The sequence below is a fragment of the Micropterus salmoides genome, unplaced genomic scaffold, assembly GCF_014851395.1.
Source record: "Micropterus salmoides isolate LMB-PRFRI ecotype aquatic unplaced genomic scaffold, ASM1485139v1 Ms_hic_scaffold_18, whole genome shotgun sequence".
Classification (NCBI taxonomy): Eukaryota; Metazoa; Chordata; class Actinopteri; order Centrarchiformes; family Centrarchidae; genus Micropterus; species Micropterus salmoides.
This window is the reverse complement of record NW_024040928.1, coordinates 14,271,464-14,299,259: the sequence shown is the minus strand read 5'-3', so window position 1 is coordinate 14,299,259 and position 27,796 is coordinate 14,271,464. Positions and strand designations below refer to the sequence as shown.

The window sequence follows — 27,796 nt, the reverse complement described above, 5'->3', positions numbered from 1 at the left end:
ACCCACCTTACGGCAGGACAGCTTAGGTGAGGGAGTGGCCACCTGCCGCCTCCTGCTCGACCAACAGTGTGAGACACAAACTGTCAGTCCTGGGCTCTCCGTGAGGAATAACACTTTCTGTCAAGCTTGAGAGGAATTCATTCAGAATCAGGTAAAACGATTAATAGATGTTTGTGTTTATTTCAGCACAGAGATTTCTTACTTCTGCTGATGTGAGCTGATTACAACTAATACAAGGGCTTGCAAAAGGCCCACATTTATAGAGGTTAACGCAATAAACAGACAGGTATCCATTTAAACCATTAATGAACTTAAAAGTCCAGATTGTCGGTGAGCTGGTTAAACAACGTGTAGTTTTCCTTTTTAAAACGATTAAAACTTTTGGTGGGACCATGTAAAACGTAAAACTCGGCTTTGAAACTTGGATAACTGTATTTCCACGGTAATGAATTGATTATAAGGGCACCATGTGAAGTGGTAAGTGCCATTTTCTGACACAGAGAGAGAACTTTGTTCATTATCAAAGCAAGTCTGTGCAGGTGGAGAAGCAGCCAACTGCATTCCAGTGCCTGGGGTCATAAGTTGCAATATGCAGACCCTCAACACTGTTTAGAGAGAAGGCCTGTCTCAGTGCCTGCCTGTGTTGACAAGCAGCTACCAGGAAAAGAGGCTTCTCTGTAACTACAGTGGTTTTATAATTTATAGCATAACTCTGGCTTTAAAAAAAAAGGGGAGAGTTGCTCTCTTTATGCTGTTTAATTCAGTGTTTAGCAATTTTAAAAAATCTTAATAACATCCTTTTCTCAAATTACATTTGAAAAGAAAATGAATTCTGATAGAGCCTCTTCAGCTGGCTGGGTAGCGTGATATGATTTCTGAGACACCTCTCCTTTAATGTCGTTACCCACAAACAGCATTTGATGACAGTTATGGGTGGAATGGATCTTAATACAGTCAGGAGCATCTCAGCATGTCATGACAGATTCTGGCAGTGTGTTTTCCATTGCGCCACTGTGCAGTTTAGTTAGACAGACAGCAGAGAGACTGTCAAAGGTTGAACATGTGTAGGAACTAGAGCATGACTGCTACTGGACTTTTGAGGCCGATAATGATATTTTGGGAGTTAAAAAAAATCAGTAGGAACTCCCTGAATGGACTGAATATAATTAGCTGCATTGCCTTAAGTAGCAATAAAGGCCTGGCAGCAAGTATATGAACAACCATTTATTTGGGCACTGGTTTGCATATTGAATTCACAGTTGAACTTAATCAAATTGTCATAATTTAAAGGAACAGTGTGTACCATTTGGAGAATTTATTGGCAGAATATGGCAGAAATTAAATATATTATACATTAGTATGTTTTCATTAGCATATAATCACCTGAAATAACAATTGTTGTGTTTTCATTACTTTAGAATAAGCCCTTAATAACTACAGAGGGAGCAGGTCATCTTTCACAGAGACCGCCATGTTGCACTGCCATGTTAGACTTGACTGTACTAGAGACAGATCAGTATGTTGATGTGCCGATATTATTGACCAATTTCAGTTATTTGCAGGTAAATTGTTATCGGTGTTCATAACAGCAGGTAAATGACAATTTAAAAGTAAATATAAAGAGGGATCCATCAATCACGTTATGAGTGTTGTGATTGCACATTTTGTCCACCAGAGGGCACGCTGCAACTCCCCTGTTGGCAACACAGCATATGGAACCACAAATCTAGCACAAAACATAGCAACTGGCTGACACAGTCAGCTGTGCTTTAGTATTGGTCAGGCTCTACAGTAGCCCAGAACGGACAACTAAACACTGGCTCTAGAGAGGTCCTTTCGTGTCTTTCGTGAGATTCGTGGCCACTTTTAAGTTCTGCTCACGCTTGGAAAGGGAGTGTGAGCCGAGGGATTTTCAGTTTTTTGCAATCTGCAACCTCACCGCTGGATGCCGCTGAATCCTGCACACTGCTCCTTTAAAAGGCTGTTGAACTGTGAAAGAAGCCAAATAAAGGAACAAGTTAGTTTTCAGAAAAGAGGTCATGCCCACATGACAAGCAAACAAAAGAAGTAGCGCTGACCAGGTTTACAGTGTGGTTAACATTTCCCCCAATGTGTGCGGTGAGACTTATTACTTTAAGACATTCTCTATTGCAAATGACTCTAGCCTTTTCTGTCCAGCCTCCTCTTTCTCTCAAGTGCAGCCTTGTTGAAGTTAGTTGCTTTTCCACTGGTTGCTGTGGAATTTCATTCTCATTTGTCACAATCTGTTGGCCTGAATCAGTCCCTGTCATTCACCATCTCATCTCCCCAGTAGATACTGTACATTTCTAATTTGGATACAACAGTTCTGAAATGGAAGAACGGCAGTAGTGATGTGCAGGAATAACTCTTAGACTAATGAATATTTTCAGTTTGTTGTAGTGTTGTTAGTTGTTAGTTCACTCTACCTCGGTCTCAGTTTGTGATAAAAAAATCTCCCTCAGGAACAGTTGTTAGCACAACAAGTCAAGTGCCAGCATGACAGTGTGTGAGAGAGGCAACAACACTGCGAGCTTGGAAAGTGTCGCTTTTGTTCACTTAAAAACACTAGAGAGCTGTTAAAAACAAAAACAAAACTTTTTAATCAGGGGCTTTTTTTGCATTATATTGTTTTGTGCATAATATTTGTTTACTTTTTGTGAGTGTTCTGTCTGCTTGAGAAGACTGCCCTGCTTACAAATGAACTGGTAGAGTGCTAGTTCTATACAATTATAAGAAAAGTGAAACATCCCTAAATAAATAAAGTTAAAAAAACAAACAAACCCAGAAACATTAATGAATTCCATGTAGGCCAGTCCCAGGGTTTGGTATCGTGCATGGTGGCCCCACTTCTGTATCTATGCCTCATTGTTTTGAGTTTTTAGTGTTAAAGTGTTAAAGACTAAACCTAGACAAAAATGAAGTCTCACAAACATGTTACCTGAACTAGACTAGATCTCACAGGGAACACTGACAGAGAAAACATATCCTGATCTTCACAGCAACCTTTCCGATTTATGCAATTTGTCGCTGGTGTTGTTTGACATAGTTGAAAATTTCAGCTAGAAACACTTTACTTTTTTATCTATCTAATAAGCCATTTATTGATAGTCTCCATTATTTTTTCTGTCATTCCACATTTCTCCTATAGATGTGAAACCTGAAATATTTTGTCACAGCAATATTATCTGAGCATTTGTAGCCATCTGTAATGTGTGTGTAAGTGTGTATAAATATATATGTCACTATGATTACTCATTGTTTCTTCTGTGTGAGGCAAGGCATGTGTGTATAGCCCCGCATACTTTAAACCATGGATGCCTTTTTTCTTCTTAGAAGTAATCTTAACCTTCAGCCTCTACCTCCTCAGTTCCCTCTTGTCAGGCCTCCCATAGCCAGGTGATGGTGCAACATGCTGGCCGTGCTGCATGCTGATCTTGTCTCTCTCTTCCTCTTCCTCGCTTTTTCACTACACACGCACACACGTTTACACACAAACACACCCACACGGCCCTGCTGGGGAATTCATGGCCTCAGGCTAACAAAACACGATCCCGTCCAACAGCAGCGGAAAACCCTGAGAGAAACTAACACAGCTCAGCTCCCTCACAGCCGACTAACAGCATGGAGCTTTATTTATGAGAGAACACGTTCTGACAGCCAGAGGCACTTTTCTGACAGATGCTATTGTGAGGTGGGTAACCGGCTGAAATCTCGACCTCATAGTGAGGTGTGTTGTCAAGGTTGTTCTTAAGTATAGTTTCTATCTGTGTTTGCTGAGTCAACTTGCGCTCAGATTGTTTGATTGACAGGGCAGAACATTAATGTGAGGAGTGGAGAGTCTGAATGATGTTTTGGGTTCTTACGGCGAAGACAGGCGTATTGTCCTGATTTTTTTTTTTTTTTTTTTTTTTTTTGAAAGTCTGACCTAAAAAAAGAAAGAAAAGATTTTGGTTGTCTGTGATTGTGGCTGTGCGCTAAGGTTTTTACGATCTTCAGTAACCATCCCCGTGTTTGTTTAAAGCTAGGTGGTTGGAGAAGAATCTCCTGTTGCTTGGCTGTATGTTTTATGAGGTATTCGTGCCTTAAAGGAATAGTTTGACATTTTGGGAAATGCTCTTATTCGCTTTCTCCCAAGACTTCTCATGTCTGTATTGTAAATAAGCTGTCACCAGCAGCCGGTTAGCATTGCTAAACAGCTTGCCTGGCTCACTCCAAAGGTAACAACATTCCTCTACTAGCACCTCTAAAGCTTTCTAGCTAACAGGCTGTGTCTTGTTTGTTTAAAGGATTAATGTGTTTGAGGCCCCATCCACACTACTGCGTTTTTGTTGGAAAACGGAGAACTTTTGCTAGGTTTGCACCTCCCATACAGACTAAAACAGCGAAAACGAAGACCTAAAACGGAGAAGTTTGAAAATGCTGTCGACCCGTTTTTCATTTTAAAACTCGGAGAGCGTTTCAGTGCGGACAGGCAAAAATGTTGTTTGGCTCTCTGACTGGGTCTCAAAAGTCATGCTACGTAGAAAGACGATGCTACTGACAGAGTTTTTGATTTGGTATTTTTATTAATATTTTGTACTTGCAAATAACACTTCCTAGCCTACACTTGTTCCCGTATTTACTTTGCAACAGCCGCAGTCACAGCCTGTTACTGGTCCATGCAAAATAAAATCTGGTGTGGTTCTTCGTCTTTAGCACTTTATTCTTTTGCCAAATCATCTGTAACTACAGAGTAGACCATCTGCTTCATGTTTACACCGGCACGCGCATGCCCAGTGTAGTGAACGGCCACTAGATGTGCGTTTTTCAGTCCTCTGAGGAGATACAGCGTGTTAATTGTAAGTTTTTGAAGTTATGGTGGGAAGATATTGTTACCTTGAGACAGAGCCAGGCTAGTTGTTTTCCCCTGTTTCCAGTCTATATGCTAAGCTAAGCTAACCACCTCCTGGCTCTATCTTATGATAGGATATGTCTTTATTGATCCCCATGGGGGGTATTAAGTTGTTTCAGCAACACAAAGACAGAAATAAATACAGATAAATAGGGAAATTAAAACAATACAATAAAAACACAATAAATTAAATTAAATTAAAAATAAATAAATAAAAAACGACAAGGTTAAGGGACAGTGGTGTCAATTAATAGCAGCAAGTCTCATATAAATGTAAACAGTGTACACCAGAATAACATATGATGTGATTAAGTAATGATACGCTTGTCTGTATTAATATAGAATCATAATAGAAATATAGTATATAATGTAGAAAGAAGACAGTATAATATAGTATAGCATTGGCTAGTACAGTATAGTACAATATAGTATAGTATGGGATATAGGATATAGTATAAGGTGCAATGTAAAAGTATATCATAATACTATAGCCTAGTTAGTATAGTGCCACAATATAACATAGAATATCAAATGTAATATGGTATAGAATAGTATAGTATAGTAGGGTTTAATCTAGGATATTGAATGGACAGATGTGAGAGTGGCATCAGTCTTCTCTTCTAACGCTTTGCAATTAAGCAAGTAAGAGTGGTTCTCAAAATGTCAAACTATTGTTTTAAGGAGGACATGAAGAGCTGCTTCTCTGCTACATTGGGAGGTTTTATCACCTCGATTAACACAAGCTGCATAATGGCCCAGAGCTAGGACGTGGGTCGGTTAGTCATCATCACTCTGTTATTCACTGTTGTTTTAGTAGATTTTGGTGTTGCTTTGGTTTACGACATTTCGTTGTCACTTTCATTGCATTTTCAACAGATATGTATTAAAGTTTAAGTTATATTTGCACTCAGGGAGAAGATGGATTTTAAAGGAGTTTTCCTCGTTGATGTAGATGTTAGATGTGTCTCCACGCTCTCACAATTTTGCTTTATGAATCACACAGGCCCACACTTGAAATCAAGGAAGGAATGTAATCAGCAGATCTCAGAATCAAATGATGTGAGTCATAGACACATGGCACAAGATCACAACAGTGTGAGGAGTAGCATGACTGTAGTACTATGATGAGGCAAGTTACCTGAAGTTTCACTACTAATTTTACATTCTAATTTAAGTATTTTTCCTTTGTTTGTCGCAAGGATTGTGTGGATATGATGGTGCCAACCCAGCCTTGAGAATGTATGAGGTGATGTCCGGTGACACCCTGTCCTGGAAGGTGCCCACTCCAAGACAAAGTGACCCAGAGCCCAACCCTGAATTGCAATTCACTGGGGATGGAGGGCCCGTCAAGATCCTCAAAGTGTGCTTCTGCACCAACAACAACCTGGGCAAGAACTTCAAGCTGGTTAAATGTGACAGCTCCTGGCAAATCAGGGTGAGAGTAATCTAAAAAAAATGGGGAGGGGAGTGTAAAAAGATGGGAATCTTATCTGAGTTAGTTTAGATTATAAATTCAAAGATGACCCGTCAATGTTGGAGGAGGTGTTTTGTAATTGAGACAGAAATCTGCTTTTTTTGGCCTTGTTCCGGAAAGATAATAAATCCTTAATCAGTGAACAAATAATCTTATTTCATTGTTGAGTTTACAGCAACAGGCATAAATAAAAGTTTAACATGTTATTTCCAGAACTTCCTCTCATCAATTTTAAGGCTAATTTGTTAGCCTGTACAAGTAAAGATGAAGCAGGTGTCAACCAAGTGCAATAAATAGCAAGGCTAAAAATTCATAATAAATTTTTTTAGGGGAATATATCTCGTTCCATCTCCTTCAGGCAATCATTCGTTCGATTCTGATCAGCGGTCGACTGGGGCCGAACATCAAACACACGGGATGCTACGGTCTCCTGCTGAAGCACCTGAAGTCAGAAGAACTTCACTGGCTGCATCCAGATCTGACTGTCGGCGAGATGGAACAACGCTATGAGAGCCATCACGTGGAGGCTGAGTGGAGGTACAGATTGATTACAAGGACAGTTGTATCAGATTTTATCTTGTAGAACGAGTGTTTTGAATGTTGTTTCTATCTGTTGGAAGACATCTATGGTATTTTGATACTGAAGTATGGCATTTGATATCTGTTTTGTTTTTCAATGCAGGTATGACCTTCGTATCAGATACATACCCGTCAATTTCCTGGAAAGATTCAAAGATGACAGGTCCACACTAGTGTATTTTTACCAGCAGGTAATAAGCTACAGTGTACTCAGTCTTTGATTTAATTATTTATTCTGCTGTTTATGCAGGTGGCACTTCTTTTGTTTAAAACAAATTACATGTAATAATATAAAACCTTCATTACTGTAAAACAAAACCATACAGGGCCACAAAATATTTGTTACCGGCCTGCAGGATACCGTTTGATTCTGCAGAAAAGCTGAATAATCATCAAGCTATTATAAACTATGTGCCATCACCTTCTTTCAGCATTTAGCAGTACATGATCTGTGCAGTATAATCAAAATAAAAACAGCCTGTCATGGGAAGTGGGAAAAAAATAACAGAAATAGGGCTGGGTAATTAAACAATAATTATAATTATTGCGATATAATTTCCCTCAATAACAATATAACAAATGTTTATTAAATGATTGATCTAATTCATTTGAATTATATGCAAATCAGCACTTATTTTTATTTTACTGAGTAAAAGGGACTGAAAAAAAGATTTTTACTTAATTTTACTCATGCATATTTTTAAAACCATGATTGTTTTGAATGTTCTGTTCTGTTTGTCATGTTCTGACCACAATTAAATTAATTCTGGTTTCTTCAGCTTTCGCTGAGGAGCAAAAATCAGCCTTTAAACTTGAAAGAAATAATGGTTTGTCGTGATAATTATAGATATCGAATGATATAAAATTTGTTATCGTGATAACATTTTTGGCCCTATCATCCAGCACTATATCCAAATAATTTTCACAGTAGTGTAATAATCCAGTATTACTGTAGTTTATAGTGGTATATCTGATTCCTCTGTTTCATTCTACGACAGGTGCGCAATGATTACATGCAGTATCATGCCAGTAAGGTCAGTGATGGGATGGCGCTGCAGCTTGGCTGTTTGGAGATCAGGTAAGTCACTGCATTCCTCTTATTCTTTTGCTCTTGCTGGTTGGTAAAACTTTTCATTTAGCGATGGCAGTGTAACTTATTGTTTAGGATGAAGGACATTTGGTTGTATAGAATGAATTAGTTGCTGAGATAGTTTCCTTGTACTCTGTTTTTTTACAGGAGGTTCTATAAAGACATGAATTCAAAAGGTCTAGAGAAGAAGTCTAACTTTGAGCTGCTAGAGTAAGTTGTTATTTTCCCATAATCTTGTAACTGTGATTTTTGTGACACAACTTCACTCAGACAATTACTCTGTATGGGTAGATAGTGAGCCTTAATGTAATCAAACCCTTTAAAAAGCCCCACCGGATAATTTGCATTACTACCATTTTCTTAGTTCACTAAAAAACTTGATGACATTTAAAACATATGATGTTATAATCTGGCTTTTTTCTTTATTTCATTCATACTATTTTTCTGAAATTTGCTTTACAAATGAAGAAAAGAAGTGGGCCTGGAACTTTTCTTTCCTCAACAGGTGATTAACAGCATGAAGGTGAGCTATACTAATGTTTTAAATTCTAGACAACCACACATTTATTTTCCTTATTAATACTGGGTGGTAGACCATCAGAGTGGACATAAAACACAAAATTTCCCTGTTTGTGATCCAGTCAAAGCCTCTGCGGAAGTTGATCCAGCAAACGTTTCAGCAGTACGCAACACTCAAGGAGGACGACTGTATGGTCAAGTTTTTTGAGACCCTCAAAGATTTCAGCAATTTTGATGAAGAGGTTTTCCCATGTGAACTAGTGGTGAGTGGAACATGTTCAGCATGATACTGAGCAACGAAAAAGGTCTCTACCACTAAATCCTATGATAGTCTTGGTTATCAACATCAGGAGCTCCAAACCTTACACTGCTCTTGCTCACATTAATATCGCAAACATTTAACTGCACTCACTTGTCAACAGCAAGGCTGGAGTCTGTCGGTGGAGCTGGTCATCGGTGGAAGGGGAATTCGCCAACGCACGCAGAAGAATTCAGCGGTAAGCATGGTGAAGATTTAGGTGTTACTTGAGAGGGCTTTGACAATTTGAGGGCTTTCATCCGATGTTACAGTGTGTAGTTTTGTATATCTAATCTATCTTGCTGAGTTAAGTTTTGTTAAATGAATAGTTGGACATTTTGGGAAATACACTCATTTGCTTCCTACCCAAGAGTTAAATGAGAAGATTGATACCACTCCCTATCTGAAAGGTAAAAACTACATCTGGTTAGCTTAGCTTAGCATAAAGACTGAAAACAGAATACACTCACCAGCACCTCTAAAGCTCAATAATTAACCGTGACTTCCTGAAGTCTTCATTGGTTGCCTGACAACCACTTCCGGCCAAGAAAAAGTCAGTGTTACACAACACCACGTAAAACCACAACTTGTCATGCTTACACTTCTTTTTGTACAGATGAAAAAAACTAGATACAGGGTGTGACCTAGTGAGATTTTTTCCTGCTGGATTTTGTTATATTTGGAGAGAGCCAGACTAGCTGTTTCCCTGTGTCTTCAGTTTTTAATGGAGTTATGTAAACTGAGGTTCAGGAATAGGACCACGCCTCCCTCTTTCCCCTCACTGATTAAACCAGCCGTGTCCCATCACACACACCTGCAATCCAATCACCGCCACATACATAAGATCGCCCAAACTCTCTCTCACTGTCTCAGTTCTCTAAACCCCCCATCCCTTGAGAAAGGCTCCATACGGCCTCATCTAGCTCCTTCAGTCTCCAAGGAACCACGGGGGGACGATCCATCAGCTGCTCCACAGCGAGTCTCTACAGAGACGAGTCTCCACCCTGAGTCTCGACCCCCAGGTTCTCAGTAGCACATACGACCTTCTCATCCACCTTCCCTCGACCCCTCATCATAAACATGATCACATAAACCACCTCTAACTTGGCGCGGTCCTGTTAGTGAAGCCTAAGCTAAGCTAACTGGCTGCTTCACATTTATCTTACAGACATGAGAGTGGTATCATTCTTCACATCTTCACATCTAAAGCGAACAAGCATATTTCCCAAAATGTCAAACTATAACTTTAATTATATAATTTCTGAAAGTACCGCTGTTGCATTCTGAAAGTCTGATAATATAAATTAATTCATGCTGGATTTTTCAAGTCAATACATACCATATCTCCTGACCTTGTTAACAGCCATCAGTGGATGCTACATCACTGTATGTCTAACACAGTTTGTCAAATCTAATCAGCCCCATCATAATTTCACTTATTGTATTACTCTTGTTTGTGCTCAGGCTGTTTTTCTAGCCGACTTCAAACAGATCAAGAAAATACAATGCTTATCTCAGAGTGATGGCAAGGCTCTTGTGAACTTCGATATAGAAGGGGCCAAACAAGTAAGTACCACAATAACACTATCAATCTTATTATACAATAGTACTTTGTACAGAATCAGAATAGCTAAAATTAGCAAGTACCTTCACTATAGAGAGCGTCTGCACAGGAAATTTGACCGGGTACATGTGCTGACATTGTAATAATCTCTTTTGTTCTTTCTGATAGCGTCTATCAATCAATGTGGCCACGGTCCCTATGGCAGAGAACATGATGGACCTTATTGATGGTTACTGCCGCTTGGAAAATGACACAGAAGATACCATTATCTACCGACCAAATAGAGGTTTGTACGACTCAGTCACTTGTTCGGATCACAGTGGTGAAAGCTCCACATATTCATGCCCTTTATTTTATTGTTTATTGCTAGCAATAAAGGGCATGAATATGTTGTTTTTAGGAACGGAGCATAGTTGGGTGCCTAAAAAGCTGCACAAGAGGCTTTTTAATCTATTATTTAAACTGAAATTATCGCTACTAATTTCTGTTCTAGATGCCAATGCAAGATGTTCCCTACCTGAGATTCCTAAAAGGTGAGGGGCTTTTGGCTGTTTTATGACTTTGAATGATTTGTGCTCTCTCCCAGCCTCAGTGTACTCCAAGCTGTACTCATTCTTTTTTTTATTGTAATATGAAATGAAAAGTTACAGTTATTGATGAGTAAGGCGGTTATATTGGATCATTCTGTCAGCGCTCTGAGGAGCAATAATTTAAAAATTTATGACCGGGGCTTTCTCTCATTCTATCTTTTCTCTGGAGCAGCACAGACACTGGATCTTCCAGACACAGTATGGGTGAGCTGACAGTTTTCATAGTTTTACATTACCTCTGTGTGTAATGCAAGACATGGGATGTTCATTTCCAAAAAAAAGCTACACCTTTATGTCACTATCTTACAAAAACAAGTAACAGCATAGTGATAGAAGCCGTGAGGTCAAAAAAAAATTGTCTTTCTTTTTTATTTTCAGGTTCAGATATCTATTGCGAGATTAACGATGAAAGGCCAAAATCAGGTTTGTTCTAAGTTTGTATTCAAGTCTTTTGCAGAATTATCACTGTGGGAAGTCACTTTTGAGCTTTCATTAATTCAGATTTTGCTTTGTAGTTGTTAAGTACGGGATCGACCGACGTGACGTTGTTCTTGGCCGAATCCTTGGTGAGGGTTTTTTGGGGAAGTCTACGATGGAGTTTACAAAAAACCCGTAAGTGTATCTTCCTAGTTGAACTATATCTATACTAACAGCAAAAACTATCTGTAAACTAATAATAGATTAAAATGGTGGGAAGCTTGTTAGAGAAATATTTATGTTACCAGGAGTCTCAATTGCTGCATAAAACTATGTAGTTACAGAATATTAAACCTTTCAAACTGCTGTTTGAATGTTGAATTGCATTACATGTATACCGGTAGTAGGTCTTAATCAGCTGATTATTTTCGCTATTGTTAGGTCTATAAATTCTCAAAACAAATAGTGAAAACCACACTAATCTGAAGCCCAAGTTAAGGTCTTTAGATTGTTTTGTCCGACCAACAGTACAAACCCCCAAAATACTGCTTTACCATCACACAAGACATACAATAGCAGCAAATCCTGGAACATGAGAAAGTTTTGTTGAAAAATGGCTCAAACAATTATAAAAACAGTTGCTGTGCGTCAACTTATCAAATAACTTAATCGACTAATCATTTGAGCTCTATAGTAGGTTCATTCTACAAGATTCAAACAGGCCATACTGTGTACAGAATGTGCTGTTTGCATAAATGCTTGTACTCGTTTCCGTTGAAATATTTGTCGCTGTCTCTTTTTTGGGTGTTGATTTAACAGAATGGCGAAAAGGTTAACGTGGCGGTGAAGACCTGCAAAGACTGTTCACCTGACGTGATGGAGAAGTTCATGAGTGAAGCAGGTAGTTTGGAAAAGGTGTAGAAAATAATAAAATAACTGCGACAACAGTGACAGTAACATGTGAACGTTGTGTGTTTACCAGTAATTATGAAGAACCTCAATCACCAGCACATTGTCAAACTTATTGGAATCACAGAGGAGAATCCAGTGTGGATTGTCATGGAGCTTTATCAGTATGGAGAGGTTAGTGCCAATCTTTTTTCAGTTTTAATGCAGTCATACTGTGTAATTAATGTATTTTTAGTTTGAGGGAACATTACTCTGCTTGACAGGATTCACACAAAATATGACTACAGCCCACTGAAATATTGCACAGTGCTGGCGTGAGTCACGTATGATTGCCTTGCAGCTTGTCTTAATTAAATGCTAACATTTTTGCAGCTCGGGAACTACCTAAGTCAGAACCAGAAAACACTGACAAATACAACTCTGGTGCTGTTCAGCCTGCAGATCTGCAAAGCTCTCGTCTACCTCTCAGGGGTCAATGTGGTACACAGGTGAGAAGCTCCTTTCATTTGTTGTGTTGTTGTCCTGGAAGTGGAAATACAACAGTTTATGCTGTTTTTTATCTCAGGGAAATTTTCTAACACAGAGCATAAGCACGTTTATATTTCTTATCCTGAAACGATCAAATAATTACTCACATCAGTTTTTCCAATCAACTGTAAATTGATGGACCCATATTGTAACATCTGTATGTAACATGGACAGTATGTTACATATGTAGTAAGCCTGTAATTGAAGGCTAGATATTGTGAATATGCAAGTTGTAAGCTTATTGTTCTACAAGAAAAAAGTTCAGTGAACTTAGCCACATAAATCTAGAAAACTAGCTAATGAGTCCCCTAAAACGTTATGCACAAAACCAACGCCTCATGTGTGTAATATAATTGTTGTTTGGGATGATGACAAAGTTGCCACTTTGACAGCACTACTAAGTCCAGCTGACCAGCTAACTTACACTAATTGTGTATGAAGGGATAATGCTAGCACAGCATGTCTTCGCTGAAACTGATTAAGTAGGAGTAAAAGGTCTTTTATAGTGCTGGGCAACGATTAATTTTTTTTATCCCGATTAATCGCATGATTTTCTGCGATTTCAAAATAACCATCCTTCCATCCATCCATCGTCAACAGCTTATCCTGCGTATAAAATAATTGTTGGTGTTAATTAATTAATGCCCAGCCATAGTCTTTTATATAATTGATTAGGCCCTTTGTTACTGTCATAAGAAAAGAGGCACAGCCTGTTATGTTCTGGGCCGATCACGCTGAGTTACAGTATGTTCTTGAAATAATTGGACATATCTGAGATCTGATCAGATTTCTTGGGTTTTATCGCACAGTCTTAATTTACTGGAATGGAAAGGAAAAGGAAGATTAACAGTCCTATCGTCTGATGTAAAAACAACAGGCCAAAACAGCTTCTGAATGTAAGCGGAGTCATATAAGGTAGTGGCAGTAACAAACCTTTTTATTTTTACTTGAAATGTGTATACTAAGACACAGCATTACAGAAAGTTAATGTGAGATGCCAGAAAAGCGAATGCTTCACTCAGTTGTTTCTGCAGAATGTTATCAACAGTTTTCAGGCAGCAAAGCAGCCACTCGTGGATTCAATCTCCTGTGAAGGGAAAACGCAGACAAAAAGGAAATTAGTTCCAGCCTGTGTGGAAAATGCAAACCTTCCTTTTGTGTTATTTGCTGCTGCGGTCGTGGCAGCACTGCAGTCATTTTTAAAATTCAGACCAATCAGTAAGAGTTTAAGGTAATTTAAGACACTCTGCTCTGCCCAAGACAGACAGCCTCCATCATGTTACCAGTCAAGTGATAATTTCGGCACCAGGTTACTTTTTATCTACATTTTCATCTTTATCTGTACCCACATAAACCTTAACCTGTCCTTCCATCTTATTTGTCAGAGACATTGCTGTTCGGAACGTGTTAGTCGCCAGTCCAGACTGTGTGAAGCTCGGAGACTTCGGTCTGTCGAGATACATTGAGGATGAAGAGTACTACAAAGGTCAGAGAGGCAGAAAAATAAAAGCTGATTTCATTGTTGCACTAGTTTTTCTTAGGACTCATTTCGCATTTTGTCAGATTAAACCAAATAGCACAGAAGAAATATTGTACATGTATCCTTGTCGAAATAGATGAGCTAGTAAAGAGGGAACATAAAACACACCTCTTTATATTCCTGTTCAAAAATGAAAAAATGTTGATAGAAAAATACCAACCTCTCCCATTTCTTTGCAGCGTCTGTTACTCGGCTGCCAATCAAGTGGATGGCTCCAGAATCCATCAACTTCAGACGCTTCACCACAGCTAGTGATGTGTGGATGTTTGGTGAGCTTGTGATACACTAACATACAGTACAACTGTCAAGTGTTTCTTTTAACTGTGAGGTGTCCACACTTGAAAGGACCAGACTTCGGATTTCACTCAGAATAATTTATTTGAATAATTGAACAGGAGTTGAACAGTATAGGTGAAAAACCTTTAAACACAGAAATAAAAAGCATTTTGAATAAACAGGTATTTCCACAGTAAACACAAGTCAAGGTAAATATTTCAAAAACGGTAAGTATATTTAAATTCAATATTATTCTTCACATTTCACCAAACTAATTATGCATTTTAATTAATCTTTAACAAAACAATTTTGGCTTACTATTTAAGCATTCTTTTACACAAATTAGGTAGAAAACCCACACATTTTAACCATATATATCCATGCATTTGAACATAGTTTCTCCCTCTCTTCAACCATGCAGCGACAACTTTAACACACCCATATTAACACCTAAACAGAAAAGATTTAAACAACATTCCAGTGAGCTTACCGATAGCCCGTCAAATCAAAAGTCTCATTCCCCGCAGTGGATGTGTGCTGCTCATTCCGTCGTGTCAGTCCCTTTCCACCAGCCAAATGACTGCGTTATATGCTCCCGCTGATTGAAGTGTGTGCGAGCTTCTGATTGCTCAATCTAATTCACCTGGTCGAGGATGCGCCAGGGCGCACGCACGGTCACACGCGGCTGCCGATGCAGAGCGGGGCGGCACGCAGGTGAGACGGCATGCAGGAGGAGGCGGGCACACGGGAGACAGGCGCACCTCTGCCAGATCAGCGCGACACCTCCCACTCGATCTTTACGTGGCGGCGCCCGGAAAGATCGTACTCTCAGGTGGGCTGGTCTCTGACTTGATCCTCCCATGGTATGAGGACCACAAGGCGCCGGACGTCCCGATGCAGTATGGTACTTGATCCAGGATCTGCGGCACCAGGTCTTGAGCTTCTCACAGAGATGCTGGAACTTGGGGAGACTCTCACATGAACATCTCGAACGACACCTCTGAAATCAGGATTTGCGCCGATGACTCTTGCAAGCCTGAACTGCCCTCTCAGTGCATTTTGGTCGCAGAGCCAAACTATGTCTCCAATGGTAACGTTCCTTTCAGCAGTATGCCACTTACTGCGAATGAACAGGTTCGGGCCAGCAAGTTGGCTCCAGGACTTCCAGAAGTTGTTTACTATCGTTTGCACTTCTTTGAGCCTCTTGAATGGGTAGGTGGTGTAGTCGACAGTTTTGAAGTCTCCACTTTGTGTAGCTCGACCAAGCAATAAGTTGTTTGGCGTGATGTACTGGATGCGCTCTTCTCGGCTTTGGACTCTGGCGTCAATGGGTCTCTCATTGGCAAGATTAGCAGCTAGCTGGAGCACTGTCAGGAACTCACTGAAGGTAAGACCTTCTACATTGCCAAGGCTTTGGAGGGCTCTCTTGGTGACTCTGACAGCAGCTTCGGCGGCTCCGTTTCGGTGAGGTGAATCGGCCGGGAGGATTTTCCACATCCAGGTCGTCTCATTTTTGGCAGCATACTCTTCAAGTGACTCTTTGCTCTGTTGATTCAGGTAAGTGTACATCTCTTCTAGGACAGGTCTCGCTCCGACAAAGTTCGTACCAGGATCAGACCAGATTTTACGGGGATGGCCTCGGACAGCGGTGAATCTCTGGTAGGTAAGCAGGAAGCTCTCTGTTGATAGTGTGCTTGCCAGCTCGACATGAATGGCTCGGCTGGACATACAGCAAAACACGACGCCCCATACTTTCATGGTCACTCTCTTTTGACATCATCCTTAACATGGTAAGGTCCAAACAGGTCAACGGACGTAAACTCGAATGGTGCAGCAGGACTAGACCTCTCATCAGGTAAGTTTCCCATTATTTGCTTGCAGGTTCTTGCTTTTGCTTTCTTGCAGACGATACACTTGTCAACGACTTTTTGGGCAATGACCCTTCCTCTGATGACCCACGCCTTTATCCTCATCCGCAGCAGGGTTCCCGCCACACCTTCATGTCCCTTACTGTGTGCTTCTCTGGCTAGCAGGGTAGATAACCAGGCTTGGAAAGGTAGGAGGGGAACAGCTCTGCGGTCTTCTTTGAAGGTCTGGATTCTCCCACCACAAACTAGAAGTCCACTTGTTTGGTCTCTGTAGACGACTAATCTGTCTGTTGTGGTGCCTGGGAAGTTGACGCCCTCTTGTGCTGCTAGGCAAAGGTCTCGAAACACGTCCCGTCTCTCTCTGACTGTAAGGATACCCGAGGATGGTACTGCCTCCCACTTTTCTTGGTCTCTGGTTTCGGCACTTAAGAACTTTTTAGCTGCTCTCCAGATCCAAGCCACAGTCCCAATCAGCCTTCTCAGGTTGCTGAAGCGCTTTCCATCGACTAGATGCCGGACTGCTGCTCCTGCTGGTGGTCTTTCATACTCTAGCTGGGCTGGATTTTGTGCCGTTTTCAGGCGACATCTGGAGAGTAGTGCTACAAATGTTTTTTTCTGGATCCTTGTGACTTTGTCTCGAGCTTGGGCTGCGACGTCTCTGGCGGATTTCTTTGGCCACTCATCGTCAGGAAGTTGGAGGAACTTTGGACCCGACTGCCACTCGGAGTCCTCAGTTAGGGCATCTGGACTGGCCCCTCTAGTGATGATATCTGCGATGTTTGCTGGCCCTGGAATCCACCACCAGTCTTGGACGTCGGTACTGCTCTGGATCTCACCAACGCGATTTGCGAAGAAAGTCTGGTAGCCATAACTCTCACGCTGTATTGCACCCAGGACTGTTTGACTGTCGACAAGATGATACCATTTCTTGACCTGGAGTCGGCAGTGTCTCTGGAAGTAGGTCTTGAGGCGGGCTGCGAAGACTGCTCCGCATATCTCAGCTTTTACAGGATCCCCTTTGTGGTCAAGGGGGGTCAGCTTGGATTTGGATTCGACCAGTCTCACAACGACACCACGGCTGCAACTCCAGCGAAGATACATCACTGCGCCATATGCGTGTTGGCTGCCATCAGAGAATGTGATTGCACTGGGCTCTGCGCAGAGATCTGGTGGAGTCAGGGATCTGGTGAAACGAAGTTGGCTCAGGTCAGCATATTCTTCCAATAGCTTTATAGCGTCTTCTCTGAGACCTTCAGACAAAGCAGCATCCCACGAGTCTTCTAGCCAGTATTTTACCTTGGCTTCTTGAAAAGCTCTCCTGACCAGGATGGCACCCTTTTGTTTGACAGGAGTCACAAGGCCGAGTGGGTCATACAGGCTAGAAACCTGGCTTAGCAGCTCTCGTCTGGTGAGTGGATCAGGTGTTTGATTTCTGACCTCCTGTCTGAGCAGGTTTTGACCAAGGCGCATCTTTCTCCTTTTCTTTGAGAAGTTAACTGCAACCATGACATGGAGTTTGTCGTCATTGATGGTGTAACCAAGGCCAAGGGCTTTGTTGTCGTCTTTTGTCAGCTGGTTTGGTAGGATCATAGTCTTTGGTATCTCATCCTTGGGTTCTTTCCTCCCACCTTGAATGGAGTAAACCCAGGGCTTTATGTGGAATCCTCCAGCTTTCAGGATGTGTTTGATGTTGGCTGTGAGGCATTTCAGATGGTCAAGGTCGTTATGTGAAGTCAGGATGTCGTCGACGTATACATCTTCTCCCAGCACGCGTCTCTCTTCCTTGAAGTGACTGAATGAAGGTAAGTTCGCAGTTTCTCGCATGGCGACTTGGGCTATGCAACCGGCAGGTTTGTCTCCGATGTTGACTCTTGTTATGGCAAAATCTTCTATTTCGGCATCTTCACTGTCACGCCACAGGAATCTGTGCAGGTGGACCTCTCGATCTTCCAGCCAGACAGAGTTGTACATCTTCCGGATGTCTCCAAGGGCAGCGTAGACACCAGTTCGGAACCTCAATAAGACAGCTCGGATTGGGTTCAGGACATCAGGACCTTTGATGAGGATGTCGTTCAGACTGAGACCTCTGCACTTTTGGCTGCTGTTCCACACTAGTCTGACTGGGGTGGAGACTGAGTGTGGGTTTAGTGCAATGAGATGACTTATGTACCACACTGGCCCGGTCCAACTCTGCAGAATGTCTTTGGACAGCTTCATTGCGGCCCTGCGGTTCACCATCTCATGGATCTGTGCAGCGTAGGCCGCCTTCCACTCAGGTTCTTTTGATAGCTGCTTCTCAGTTCTGAGGAATGTTGCCTCTACTGCTTTCCTGTTGTTTGGCAGGGTTGCTGGATCTTCTGTCCACGGATACTTAGCATGCCAGTGTGGTTCGGTGCTGTGTACATCTCCAGTCGTGTATGTCAAACCATTTCTTATGATCTCCATCTCCCTTTCTTCTGCAAGAGTTATCTCCTTTCCCCCTGGCTGGCAGTTCCCGCAGCGACACCCTCCACATCTCGGCTGACAGGCGGCTCCGATGCTCTCCCACCTCCACCACTTCAGAAAGTCTTTGCTGCTGGTGGCTGTGTTAGACTGGGTCTCGGGGTGGTCGGGATACTGGCAGGAAATTGGGTCTGTCTTGAATTCGAGATATTTGACTGCTGAAGTTCTCATTGATCTGGCGAAGTGAGTCTTGGACGAATGGGCCATCAGGGTGACTTCCTCAAAGAGGTCTGGATGCATGCCCCCGACTGTCTTGCCTAGTGGACCCTCCCAGAGCACCAGGTCACCAATTGAACGGATTTTTTGGGGCACCAGCTGGCCTTCTTTGTGGCTGATCAGAAGCTGGATTTCTCTGGGTCTGATGAAGTCTTTGAGGGGAACATCAGGAAAGATTTTCTGCAGCTTGTCAGGTTGAACATGTCGGTGCACCTCTGCAATTTTGTCAAGTCCGTAGCAGATCAGTTGGTGAGACTTCAGAGTTCCTTTTGGAGTCCTGACTCTGATCTTGAGGAGGTAGCGCTTTGTAGCGACAGATACTTTCATCCCTCCGACGCCATGGACGACTAGTGCGACATCTTCACTGCGAAGGTTCAGCTTGCTTGCAGCTCTGTGGGTTATGTAATTTGTGTCAGACGCCAGGTCAATAAGTGTTCCGATTCTTTGCCCGTCATTGGCAGTGACGTTAAGGAGCATCAGGATCACAGGGTACTCGTGCAGACCAGTCTCCTCCAGAAGGCCTCTCTCTCCTCTCTCTGCTGCAGTGGAGTTGTATGCTCGAGATGCGATGTTGCAGAAAGCATTGCGACACTGCTGCGCTAGCTCAGGTGAAAGTTTGGAAAGAAACTCTTCCTGGGCCTCGGTGTAATTTTTCCCCTCAGCTCTCACCGGACCAAACTTGGGTCTTTGGGACAGCTGTCTGGGTAAGGGACAGAGAAGGTAGTGGTGTTGGTCTCTGCACTCTGGATTCCCACACAGGTAAGTAGTTTCTCTGCAGGGTTCATTGTGGATTTCGAGGCACCTCTTGCAGGCTCCGAGCTGTTGCACTGCGTCCCTCTTTTCCTGGAGCTTTGTGGTGGTTCTAAACCTCCTGCAGATGTAGAGCTTTCTTTTGTGTTTTGGATCTCCGCAGATGATGCAGCCTCCTAATTCACCGCTGGATTTAGTTGTCCTTGTTCGGGCATGCTTTGTTTGAAACCTGGTCTTCTCCTTGGCAGGGTCGATGTCTCTCAGCTGTTCTAACTGCTCGTAGATAGACTCTTGGGATTGGAGGTATGCCAGTAGCTTGTCAAAGCGGTTCTGGTGGCTTACAGCATTTCTTGGGTCAGCAGCGTGGGTAAGCCAGTCTTTCTTCAGGGACTCTGGCAGCTTGCTCTCGATGGATTTTATTACTAGTGGGTTTTTATGGCATCTGCATTGCTCAGTTCATTTAAATCATAGAGGGCCTTTTCCACTGCTTGGATGAGCTCAACGATTCTTCTTGGGTGGTTACCACGAACAGGTGGGATCGCTTGTAGCTCCTCGACAATCTCAATAGCGATGGTGGCTTGGTTTCCGTAGCGGTTCTCTAGGACTCTGAAGATCTCGTCTGCTGAGGTGTAAGTAGAGAGCCGTAGATCCTTGGCCACTCTTTCGTCGAGGCTATCAAGTAGTTGAAATTTCTTCACCTCTTTGGATCCGGTTGGTTCACCTTGCTTCTGTAGAGCCTCCCATTCTTTCCTCCATCTGTAATACTCACGCTGGCTGCCGGTAAACTTTGGTAAAGCTGTGGCTTTTAGCTTTATGGCTGCAACAGGGGCTGCGCTGTGGGCTGTGACTGGTACTCTGTTGCTGTCCTCTTTAATACTTGCTGCTCCAATCAGGGCGGCTTTCCTCGACACCAGCTTGGGAAGGAGGGTTTCGAGCTCCGTTAGCCGACGATTGAAATCTTGCTTCTCGGCTCGTGGAGCCCAGCGGTTCCAGGTCTGGTGCGCTTCTTTGGCTTTGTGCACCAGGCTCTCTAAATGGCGGAGCATAAAGTCATATGCCTCCAGGGGTGTGTCAGGCTGAGTGGAGGAGACGTTCTCGCACTCTGCCTCTGCAGCTTTTAGAGCAAGGGTCAGTTCTCTTTCACCACATGAGGCCCATAATGTCTCCTGGACAAGGTGCTTTACCTCTTTTAACTTCTGCTCACACTCTTTCTCCGTCTTCTCTATGTCAACTCTCTGTTGGTCGCTTAACTCAGGTGCGCCCTCTGCTTCGGTTCCTTTGCCCTGTGCAATGTAAGCAGCCTCAAGCTCCTCATTTGCATCCATCACTTTAGCGCCCTCTGCTGTGAGTCTTTTGAAGTTATCTTGCAGCTCCTCCACAGACATCTCCATGTGGGTCCTCGTTATATGGTTGGTGAGTCGGGAAAAAAGTCTCTTTACTGTAGTTCGCTCTGTTTTCAGCTCTTCGAGTGACTTGGACTCGGCCATGTTGCCTTTTTTGGCTGTTGGACTGACAGGTGAACGGCAGGTAGTTGATTTCCTCCAGGCCCCCAGGTGGAGTCTTCTCCCTCTTTGTGGTGGGCTCTTGTGGAGTCTTCACTTGTCACGGCCGGTTTCCTACTGTCAGGCCGGTTTTTCACTGCCAAGTGTTTCTTTTAACTGTGAGGTGTCCACACTTGAAAAGGACCAGACTTCGGATTTCACTCAGAATAATTTATTTGAATAATTGAACAGGAGTTGAACAGTATAGGTGAAAAACCTTTAAACACAGAAATAAAAAGCATTTTGAATAAACAGGTATTTCCACAGTAAACACAAGTCAAGGTAAATATTTCAAAAACGGTAAGTATATTTAAATTCAATATTATTCTTCACATTTCACCAAACTAATTATGCATTTTAATTAATCTTTAACAAAACAATTTTGGCTTACTATTTAAGCATTCTTTTACACAAATTAGGTAGAAAACCCACACATTTTAACCATATATATCCATGCATTTGAACATAGTTTCTCCCTCTCTTCAACCATGCAGCGACAACTTTAACACACCCATATTAACACCTAAACAGAAAAGATTTAAACAACATTCCAGTGAGCTTACCGATAGCCCGTCAAATCAAAAGTCTCATTCCCCGCAGTGGATGTGTGCTGCTCATTCCGTCGTGTCAGTCCCTTTCCACCAGCCAAATGACTGCGTTATATGCTCCCGCTGATTGAAGTGTGTGCGAGCTTCTGATTGCTCAATCTAATTCACCTGGTCGAGGATGCGCCAGGGCGCACGCACGGTCACACGCGGCTGCCGATGCAGAGCGGGGCGGCACGCAGGTGAGACGGCATGCAGGAGGAGGCGGGCACACGGGAGACAGGCGCACCTCTGCCAGATCAGCGCGACAACAACAGTTCAGTGCAAAGACATTTAGGGGGTTCAGGCACAAGACAGGAAAGCACACTGATCCTCAAACATGACAAAAGGCAGGTGGCTGGTTGATCTTCAACCAGAACAGTCAGTGCATGATTTAATGAAATGGTAGAAATGACTTGATCGAGCTCTTTATGTCAGGCCCCAAATGATGGATGTTTTGTTTAGACACCTTCACATTTTTGCCTAATAGAAAGAGAAAGCAAACAAGGCATAACCAGCTTAATGTTCCTTATTATTGATATGCCCAATGTAATACTGGCTTGTATTTGGAAAATACAAGGTGACAACTTGACAATTGAATTTCCACCCCTAAAGGAAAACATTTTCTGGAACTTAATCAAACTGTCAATACTTTCAAGGCATAGAAAAAGTGAACTACCATGAACAAGGTGGCAATCTGAAAGTATTGCTTTTGAACCAGGAGACATTTTTTATACATAAAATAAACACATTTTTCCATGAGGTTTTGAGATTTTTTATCAACTAAATTTTTTTTAGTCTACACATTTAATTAAGTGATTTAGTTAAGACAACACCAGCACAGTTACATTGAGGCTGAAGTCCTTTTAAATGTCATTTCTGTGTTTCTCTGTTTGCATTGCCCGATAGCTGTATGCATGTGGGAGATAATGAGCCGTGGGCAGCAGCCATTTTTCTGGCTTGAGAACAGAGACGTGATCAACCAACTGGAGCAGGGAATCAGGCTACCCAAACCTGATGACTGCCCTCCTGCCCTCTACTCACTCATGACCCGCTGCTGGTCCTACGACCCCAGAGAGAGACCAAACTTCACTGAGCTGGTGGTCAAGATTAGGTATTTCTTTATGAAATATGAAAAAATGAACTCTCACAGGATTTCACAGGATGACAATAAAGATAGGGGAGCCATCTGGTTATGATGATGAAACAACACATTCACAAGTTGGATCAATGGCGATTACCTTTCTGTAATGACATAACATGATGTAACTTCTTGTCTAAAAACTGTCAGTGATGTCCACAAGATGGAGAAGGAGGAGGAAGTGGAGAGAGAGAGGAACAGAGCGCGCGCCACAAAATTGTTCGACGCCAAGCTCACTTTTCATGAGCCTCCTCCCAAGGTATGATAAAAGAGACACTCTTATATGTTACAAAGTGGCACAATATTCAAGTGCAACACATGTACTTTTAATACATCTTTTCAATATTTAATGTAGCCTTCGAGAATGAAACCATCGCGGTTTGGGAACACGCTCAATGTTGGTCTACACATTCAGGTACAGTTGTTCACCTAAGTAACCTCTATAGATACCTGCTTCCTCCAAGATGACAATTATCTATTATCTAATTGTGTGTGTGTATGTGTGTGTGTATCTGTGCAGCTGAACGAGGCTTTGTGTGCCAGCTCACCTGACCTGGCTAGCCCATGTGAATATCAGACCCCTGTCGATTCCATGAACACTATTCAGTTGCCCATCAGGTCCCCTCGGCGTCGAAGCGTGGGGGTAAGAAATACTCAGCTGTGTGCATGTCTGTCAGTTTTCTTACGTTTGAAGTCAAGTGTTCAAACGTTCATAAACCTAAAGCACTACATGTAAGATAAAAAATGAATGCATTAAGAGACCAAAGAAGAAGTGCTGTTAATCAGTCATACTTCTGTTATACTTCCCCTGATGCTGTAGGAGGGCGAGTTTCTCCGAATGGAACCAAACAGCAAAGAGGACGCCCAGCTCCTGTGGCAGAGAGAGAGACACAACATGCAGGACACTCTCCGCCAGCAGAAAGAGCAGATGATGGAGGATAAAAAGTGGCTAGAGAAGGAGGAAAGACTCCTGGTAGGAAACAGAACATTATTATTTTTTGTGTCCATGTCCATATTCTATAAAATGAACCTGCCTGTTCTTTTGCAGGACCCCATGGCACCAGAGGACCCTGTCAGCCCTGTGGTAGGTGCAAATGCAAACTTTGATTTCAGAGCCAGATTAAAGGGACATGTTAGCCAAACAGCTCTTGGCAATGTAGCTCAGACCAAATGTAGTGACCAAAATTCAGCATGACGTCACACAATAGTTTGCGAAGTCAACCATGATGTGTAAGTATTTTAAGTTTATTTCCAGTTACCAAAAAGCAACTGTAAAGTAAGCTTGATTATTTAAATTGGTAATCAATCCTGTGGAAGTGCAATGATGGCAGTGTGTGATCACTCTTCTTCATATATTTAATTAAGAAATATAACATTTATAATATCAATACACATATATATTTAAATAATACAATATCTTAATTAAAAGGGTACAAAAAATACATGTTTTACCTTGTCCTCCAGTCACAAATATATTAATTGATGCACTTTTATTTATTTGCAACAATCCAATACAATTATCACTCTTATAACTACAAGCAAAAACTTGTTCTTTGAGGTTATCATAAGGCATTCTGGGAAATACATGAGGCACATTTAGTGAAAGTGGATACTACTAATTAGCAAGATTTTATCACAGGGTATTGAGTGATCACAAATTGTGGATATACAATGGTGTAAGTGAAAACATGGAACTTTTCCTTTAACCTTCTTGTATTTCTGTAAAGTTTCCTTTGGAGGATTATAAATTATATCTCATAACAATTTCAGTCTGAAATGAATTTCTCTGATGATTACTAGGATTACCTTTGAGCATTATTGTCTGTAGTGTTTGTGAGCTGTTGGATATCTTGATAGTGACAGTTCAGACAGGCTGTTTGTATTTTCTTGTGCTCATGAGATTTATCTTTTATTCTTTTTAGGCCGCTGAAGCTGATGCCAAGAATGGTAAGCGCTTAAAGGAAACTCACATTACACGTTTATTTTCTGAATACTATTATTCCTCTTGAGTCCTTCTGTCTGTCTTTTGTCTTCTCTTTCTCTGTCTGTCTTATTGTTCCTCTTTCTGCCCTGCAGTGGCTCCAGAGAAGCCCCCACGGCTCACAGCACAGGTAGTTCACTTCATTTCTGTATTGTTAGCATTTGTACCACTGAAAACACAATTTATTTTTAATAGCATTGATTTCTAGGTTCAGAAAATAAAGTTACCCTTTAGTTGAATTGATGTTACCGTGCATTTAAAATAGTCCAGTGATCCTTTGTGTAAAGTAATGACACATTATTCCCTCTTACTCAGCCTGCACCCACAGCCGAGCTCGACCGCTCTGACGACAAAGTGTATAACTCTGTCATGAATCTGGTCAAAGTTGTTGTCCAACTCAAGAATGACATCACCGAGGTGCAGCCGGAAAAATATATCACCGTAGTCCAGGTACACTGAGAGAAATTAAATATTTTTAACTTTCATTTTATAGTTTGTTGCTGCTGTAGACAGTTTATAAATTTAAGGTGTCTAAATTGAGTCAAACAATTGATGAATTCCCTCCACAGTCTGTAGGCATGGCTTTACGAGATCTGATTCGCAGTGTGGATGAAATACTGCCCACCTTACACGAGTCTGTCAGGACTGAGGTACGGTATATTATCTGCAGCTTGTTTGCTGTGTTTTCTAATTGCCTTGCTCCCTTTCTTTATTGACCCCGTGCCATTTAATGTTTACTCGCACCCAAAATCCATAGCTTGCATAATCGAACAGTTTCTACAAAGCCACAGTGTTAAACAATTTATAAAACGTGGCACAAAAAAATATTAAATTTGATTAATTTCTTGCTTACTTCAAACAAAACCAGCTGACATGTGCACAGTGGGTCAACAAAATGTATGTAAGGAATCACATACAGTATGTGCTGCATGGACAAAATCACACAAACAGCTGATAATGTGATGCAGTTGAGTTGCTTCAACACATCCGTGTAGCAATTTCAACCAAAATGTTTAGAAGCTTCACAAAGATAGTGCCCATGTCTATTATTATTTATTTAGACCCGTGTTTTTCTACTGTAAATCTCTTCTGTGAAGAAGGCCAATTGTGCCCATCCAAAAAAGTCATGTTTGTTTACCGTCCCCACAGATCGAGGGCACTCAGAAGCTGCTGAACAAAGACATGGCGGAGTTGATCAGCAAAATGCGCCTGGCCCAGCAGAATTCCATCACCTCTCTGAAGGAAGAGTGTAAGAAGCAGATGCTGGCTGCAGCACACTCTCTGGCTATGGACAGCAAGAACATGTTGGATGCGGTAGACCAAGCCAGAGTCAGGGCCAACTTAGCCAAACCAGCGGCCCCATAGTGGACTGTAAACTCTTTCATTGAGTTTACACATCAAGCTTAAATCCGACTTTCTCACATCTGTCAGTCAGAAATAACATTTGCCCACAATCATTTTTATTTTGATCAAACTACTTAAATTCAACTCAGTGGATATGGACAACTCGGAAAAAAGTGGATGCATATTCTTACCAAGGTAGTATAACATGTATACAGAAATTGATGATCGTCTATTGGCAGTATGTTTAGGATCCTGTCATTTCAGAGAGACTTTATTTACTTTATTTAATGTAAAGAGTTCTCATTTGTGATTGGTGAGTTATTGATTTAATTATCTGCTCAGAAATTGAATTATCCTTGTAGATATAAAATAGTGTCTTTTGACAAATACCATAGGTTTTACCGCAGAGAAAAAGAAAGAATAGTGTAATGATTATTAAAGTAAATCGTTCACTCTTTCAAACCTGTCAGTAGTAACCTGAGTGAAATGTAAAGATGACAAAACCAAAAGGTTTGTCAGTCATTCAGCTGTTCAAAAGTGTTTTACATACAGTATATACAGTACATACGGTATCTCAAGTTTTAATATGTTAGAATTATTATGAGATGAAGACAACAATGGTATGGGTTATCATATATATCAAAGGTACTCAAAGAGTCACATATTTTTGCATTATGCCCATTATATTATTATTAAATGTGAAATTCTAGCATGTAAATCAATTGATATAAATATCATGATATTTACCATACATTAATGCCTGTTCATTGAAACATATCTCTTGTTGCTGTTGAGCATAGTAAATCTTAGATGTTCTGCATTTCCTCTCATTGTTTTTGGCTGTTGAATTGGTCTGCATTATATCGTACAGTTGTTGCCTTCACTTTGTCCCCCCTGCAGCACTATAGCATTGTGTTTCAGCATACAGTACATAAATATACTGACATGGTAGGAATCCTTAACTAGCAGAGTACACTCACTATGAGTGCAGAGCAACACAAGGTGTGTCTGGGGGCAAGTAGGTGGGGAACAGAGAGTGAAGGGCAGGCTGTGTGTCCAGTGGGTACGCATGAGAGAGGTGGAATGAAGGGGACAATGTTTTTGTATAGTATAGTGTATGTTTTCTTATATAGATGTATGCAAAGTTCTTAATAAAGTGTTAGGATGTCCTTA

The 27,796-nt window shown here is 41.6% G+C and overlaps 2 protein-coding genes across 2 annotated transcripts; one reads left to right on the top strand and one right to left on the bottom strand.

Moving 5' to 3' along the window:
• On the top strand, positions 1-27,796 carry ptk2bb (protein tyrosine kinase 2 beta, b). The gene is given in 32 exon segments (XM_038726841.1): positions 1-151; positions 6,112-6,347; positions 6,745-6,923; positions 7,069-7,156; positions 7,964-8,043; positions 8,203-8,265; positions 8,524-8,578; positions 8,697-8,837; positions 8,997-9,071; positions 10,337-10,438; positions 10,605-10,722; positions 10,930-10,969; positions 11,199-11,230; positions 11,405-11,449; positions 11,542-11,598; positions 11,601-11,638; positions 12,263-12,344; positions 12,426-12,526; positions 12,725-12,840; positions 14,266-14,366; positions 14,600-14,689; positions 23,067-23,271; positions 23,449-23,557; positions 23,654-23,713; positions 23,819-23,941; positions 24,119-24,271; positions 24,347-24,382; positions 25,221-25,245; positions 25,375-25,409; positions 25,595-25,729; positions 25,849-25,929; positions 26,429-27,796. Coding segments are annotated over 31 exon segments (2,979 nt in total). The 5' UTR covers positions 1-151; positions 6,112-6,149; the 3' UTR covers positions 26,645-27,796.
• On the bottom strand, positions 14,781-16,460 carry LOC119908917. Its single transcript, XM_038726843.1, has 2 exons — positions 15,187-16,460; positions 14,781-14,840 (listed from the first exon to the last, which is right to left on the bottom strand). The coding sequence occupies exon 1, from the start codon at positions 16,452-16,454 to the stop codon at positions 15,525-15,527; it is 930 nt and encodes a 309-aa protein (XP_038582771.1). The 5' UTR covers positions 16,455-16,460; the 3' UTR covers positions 14,781-14,840; positions 15,187-15,524.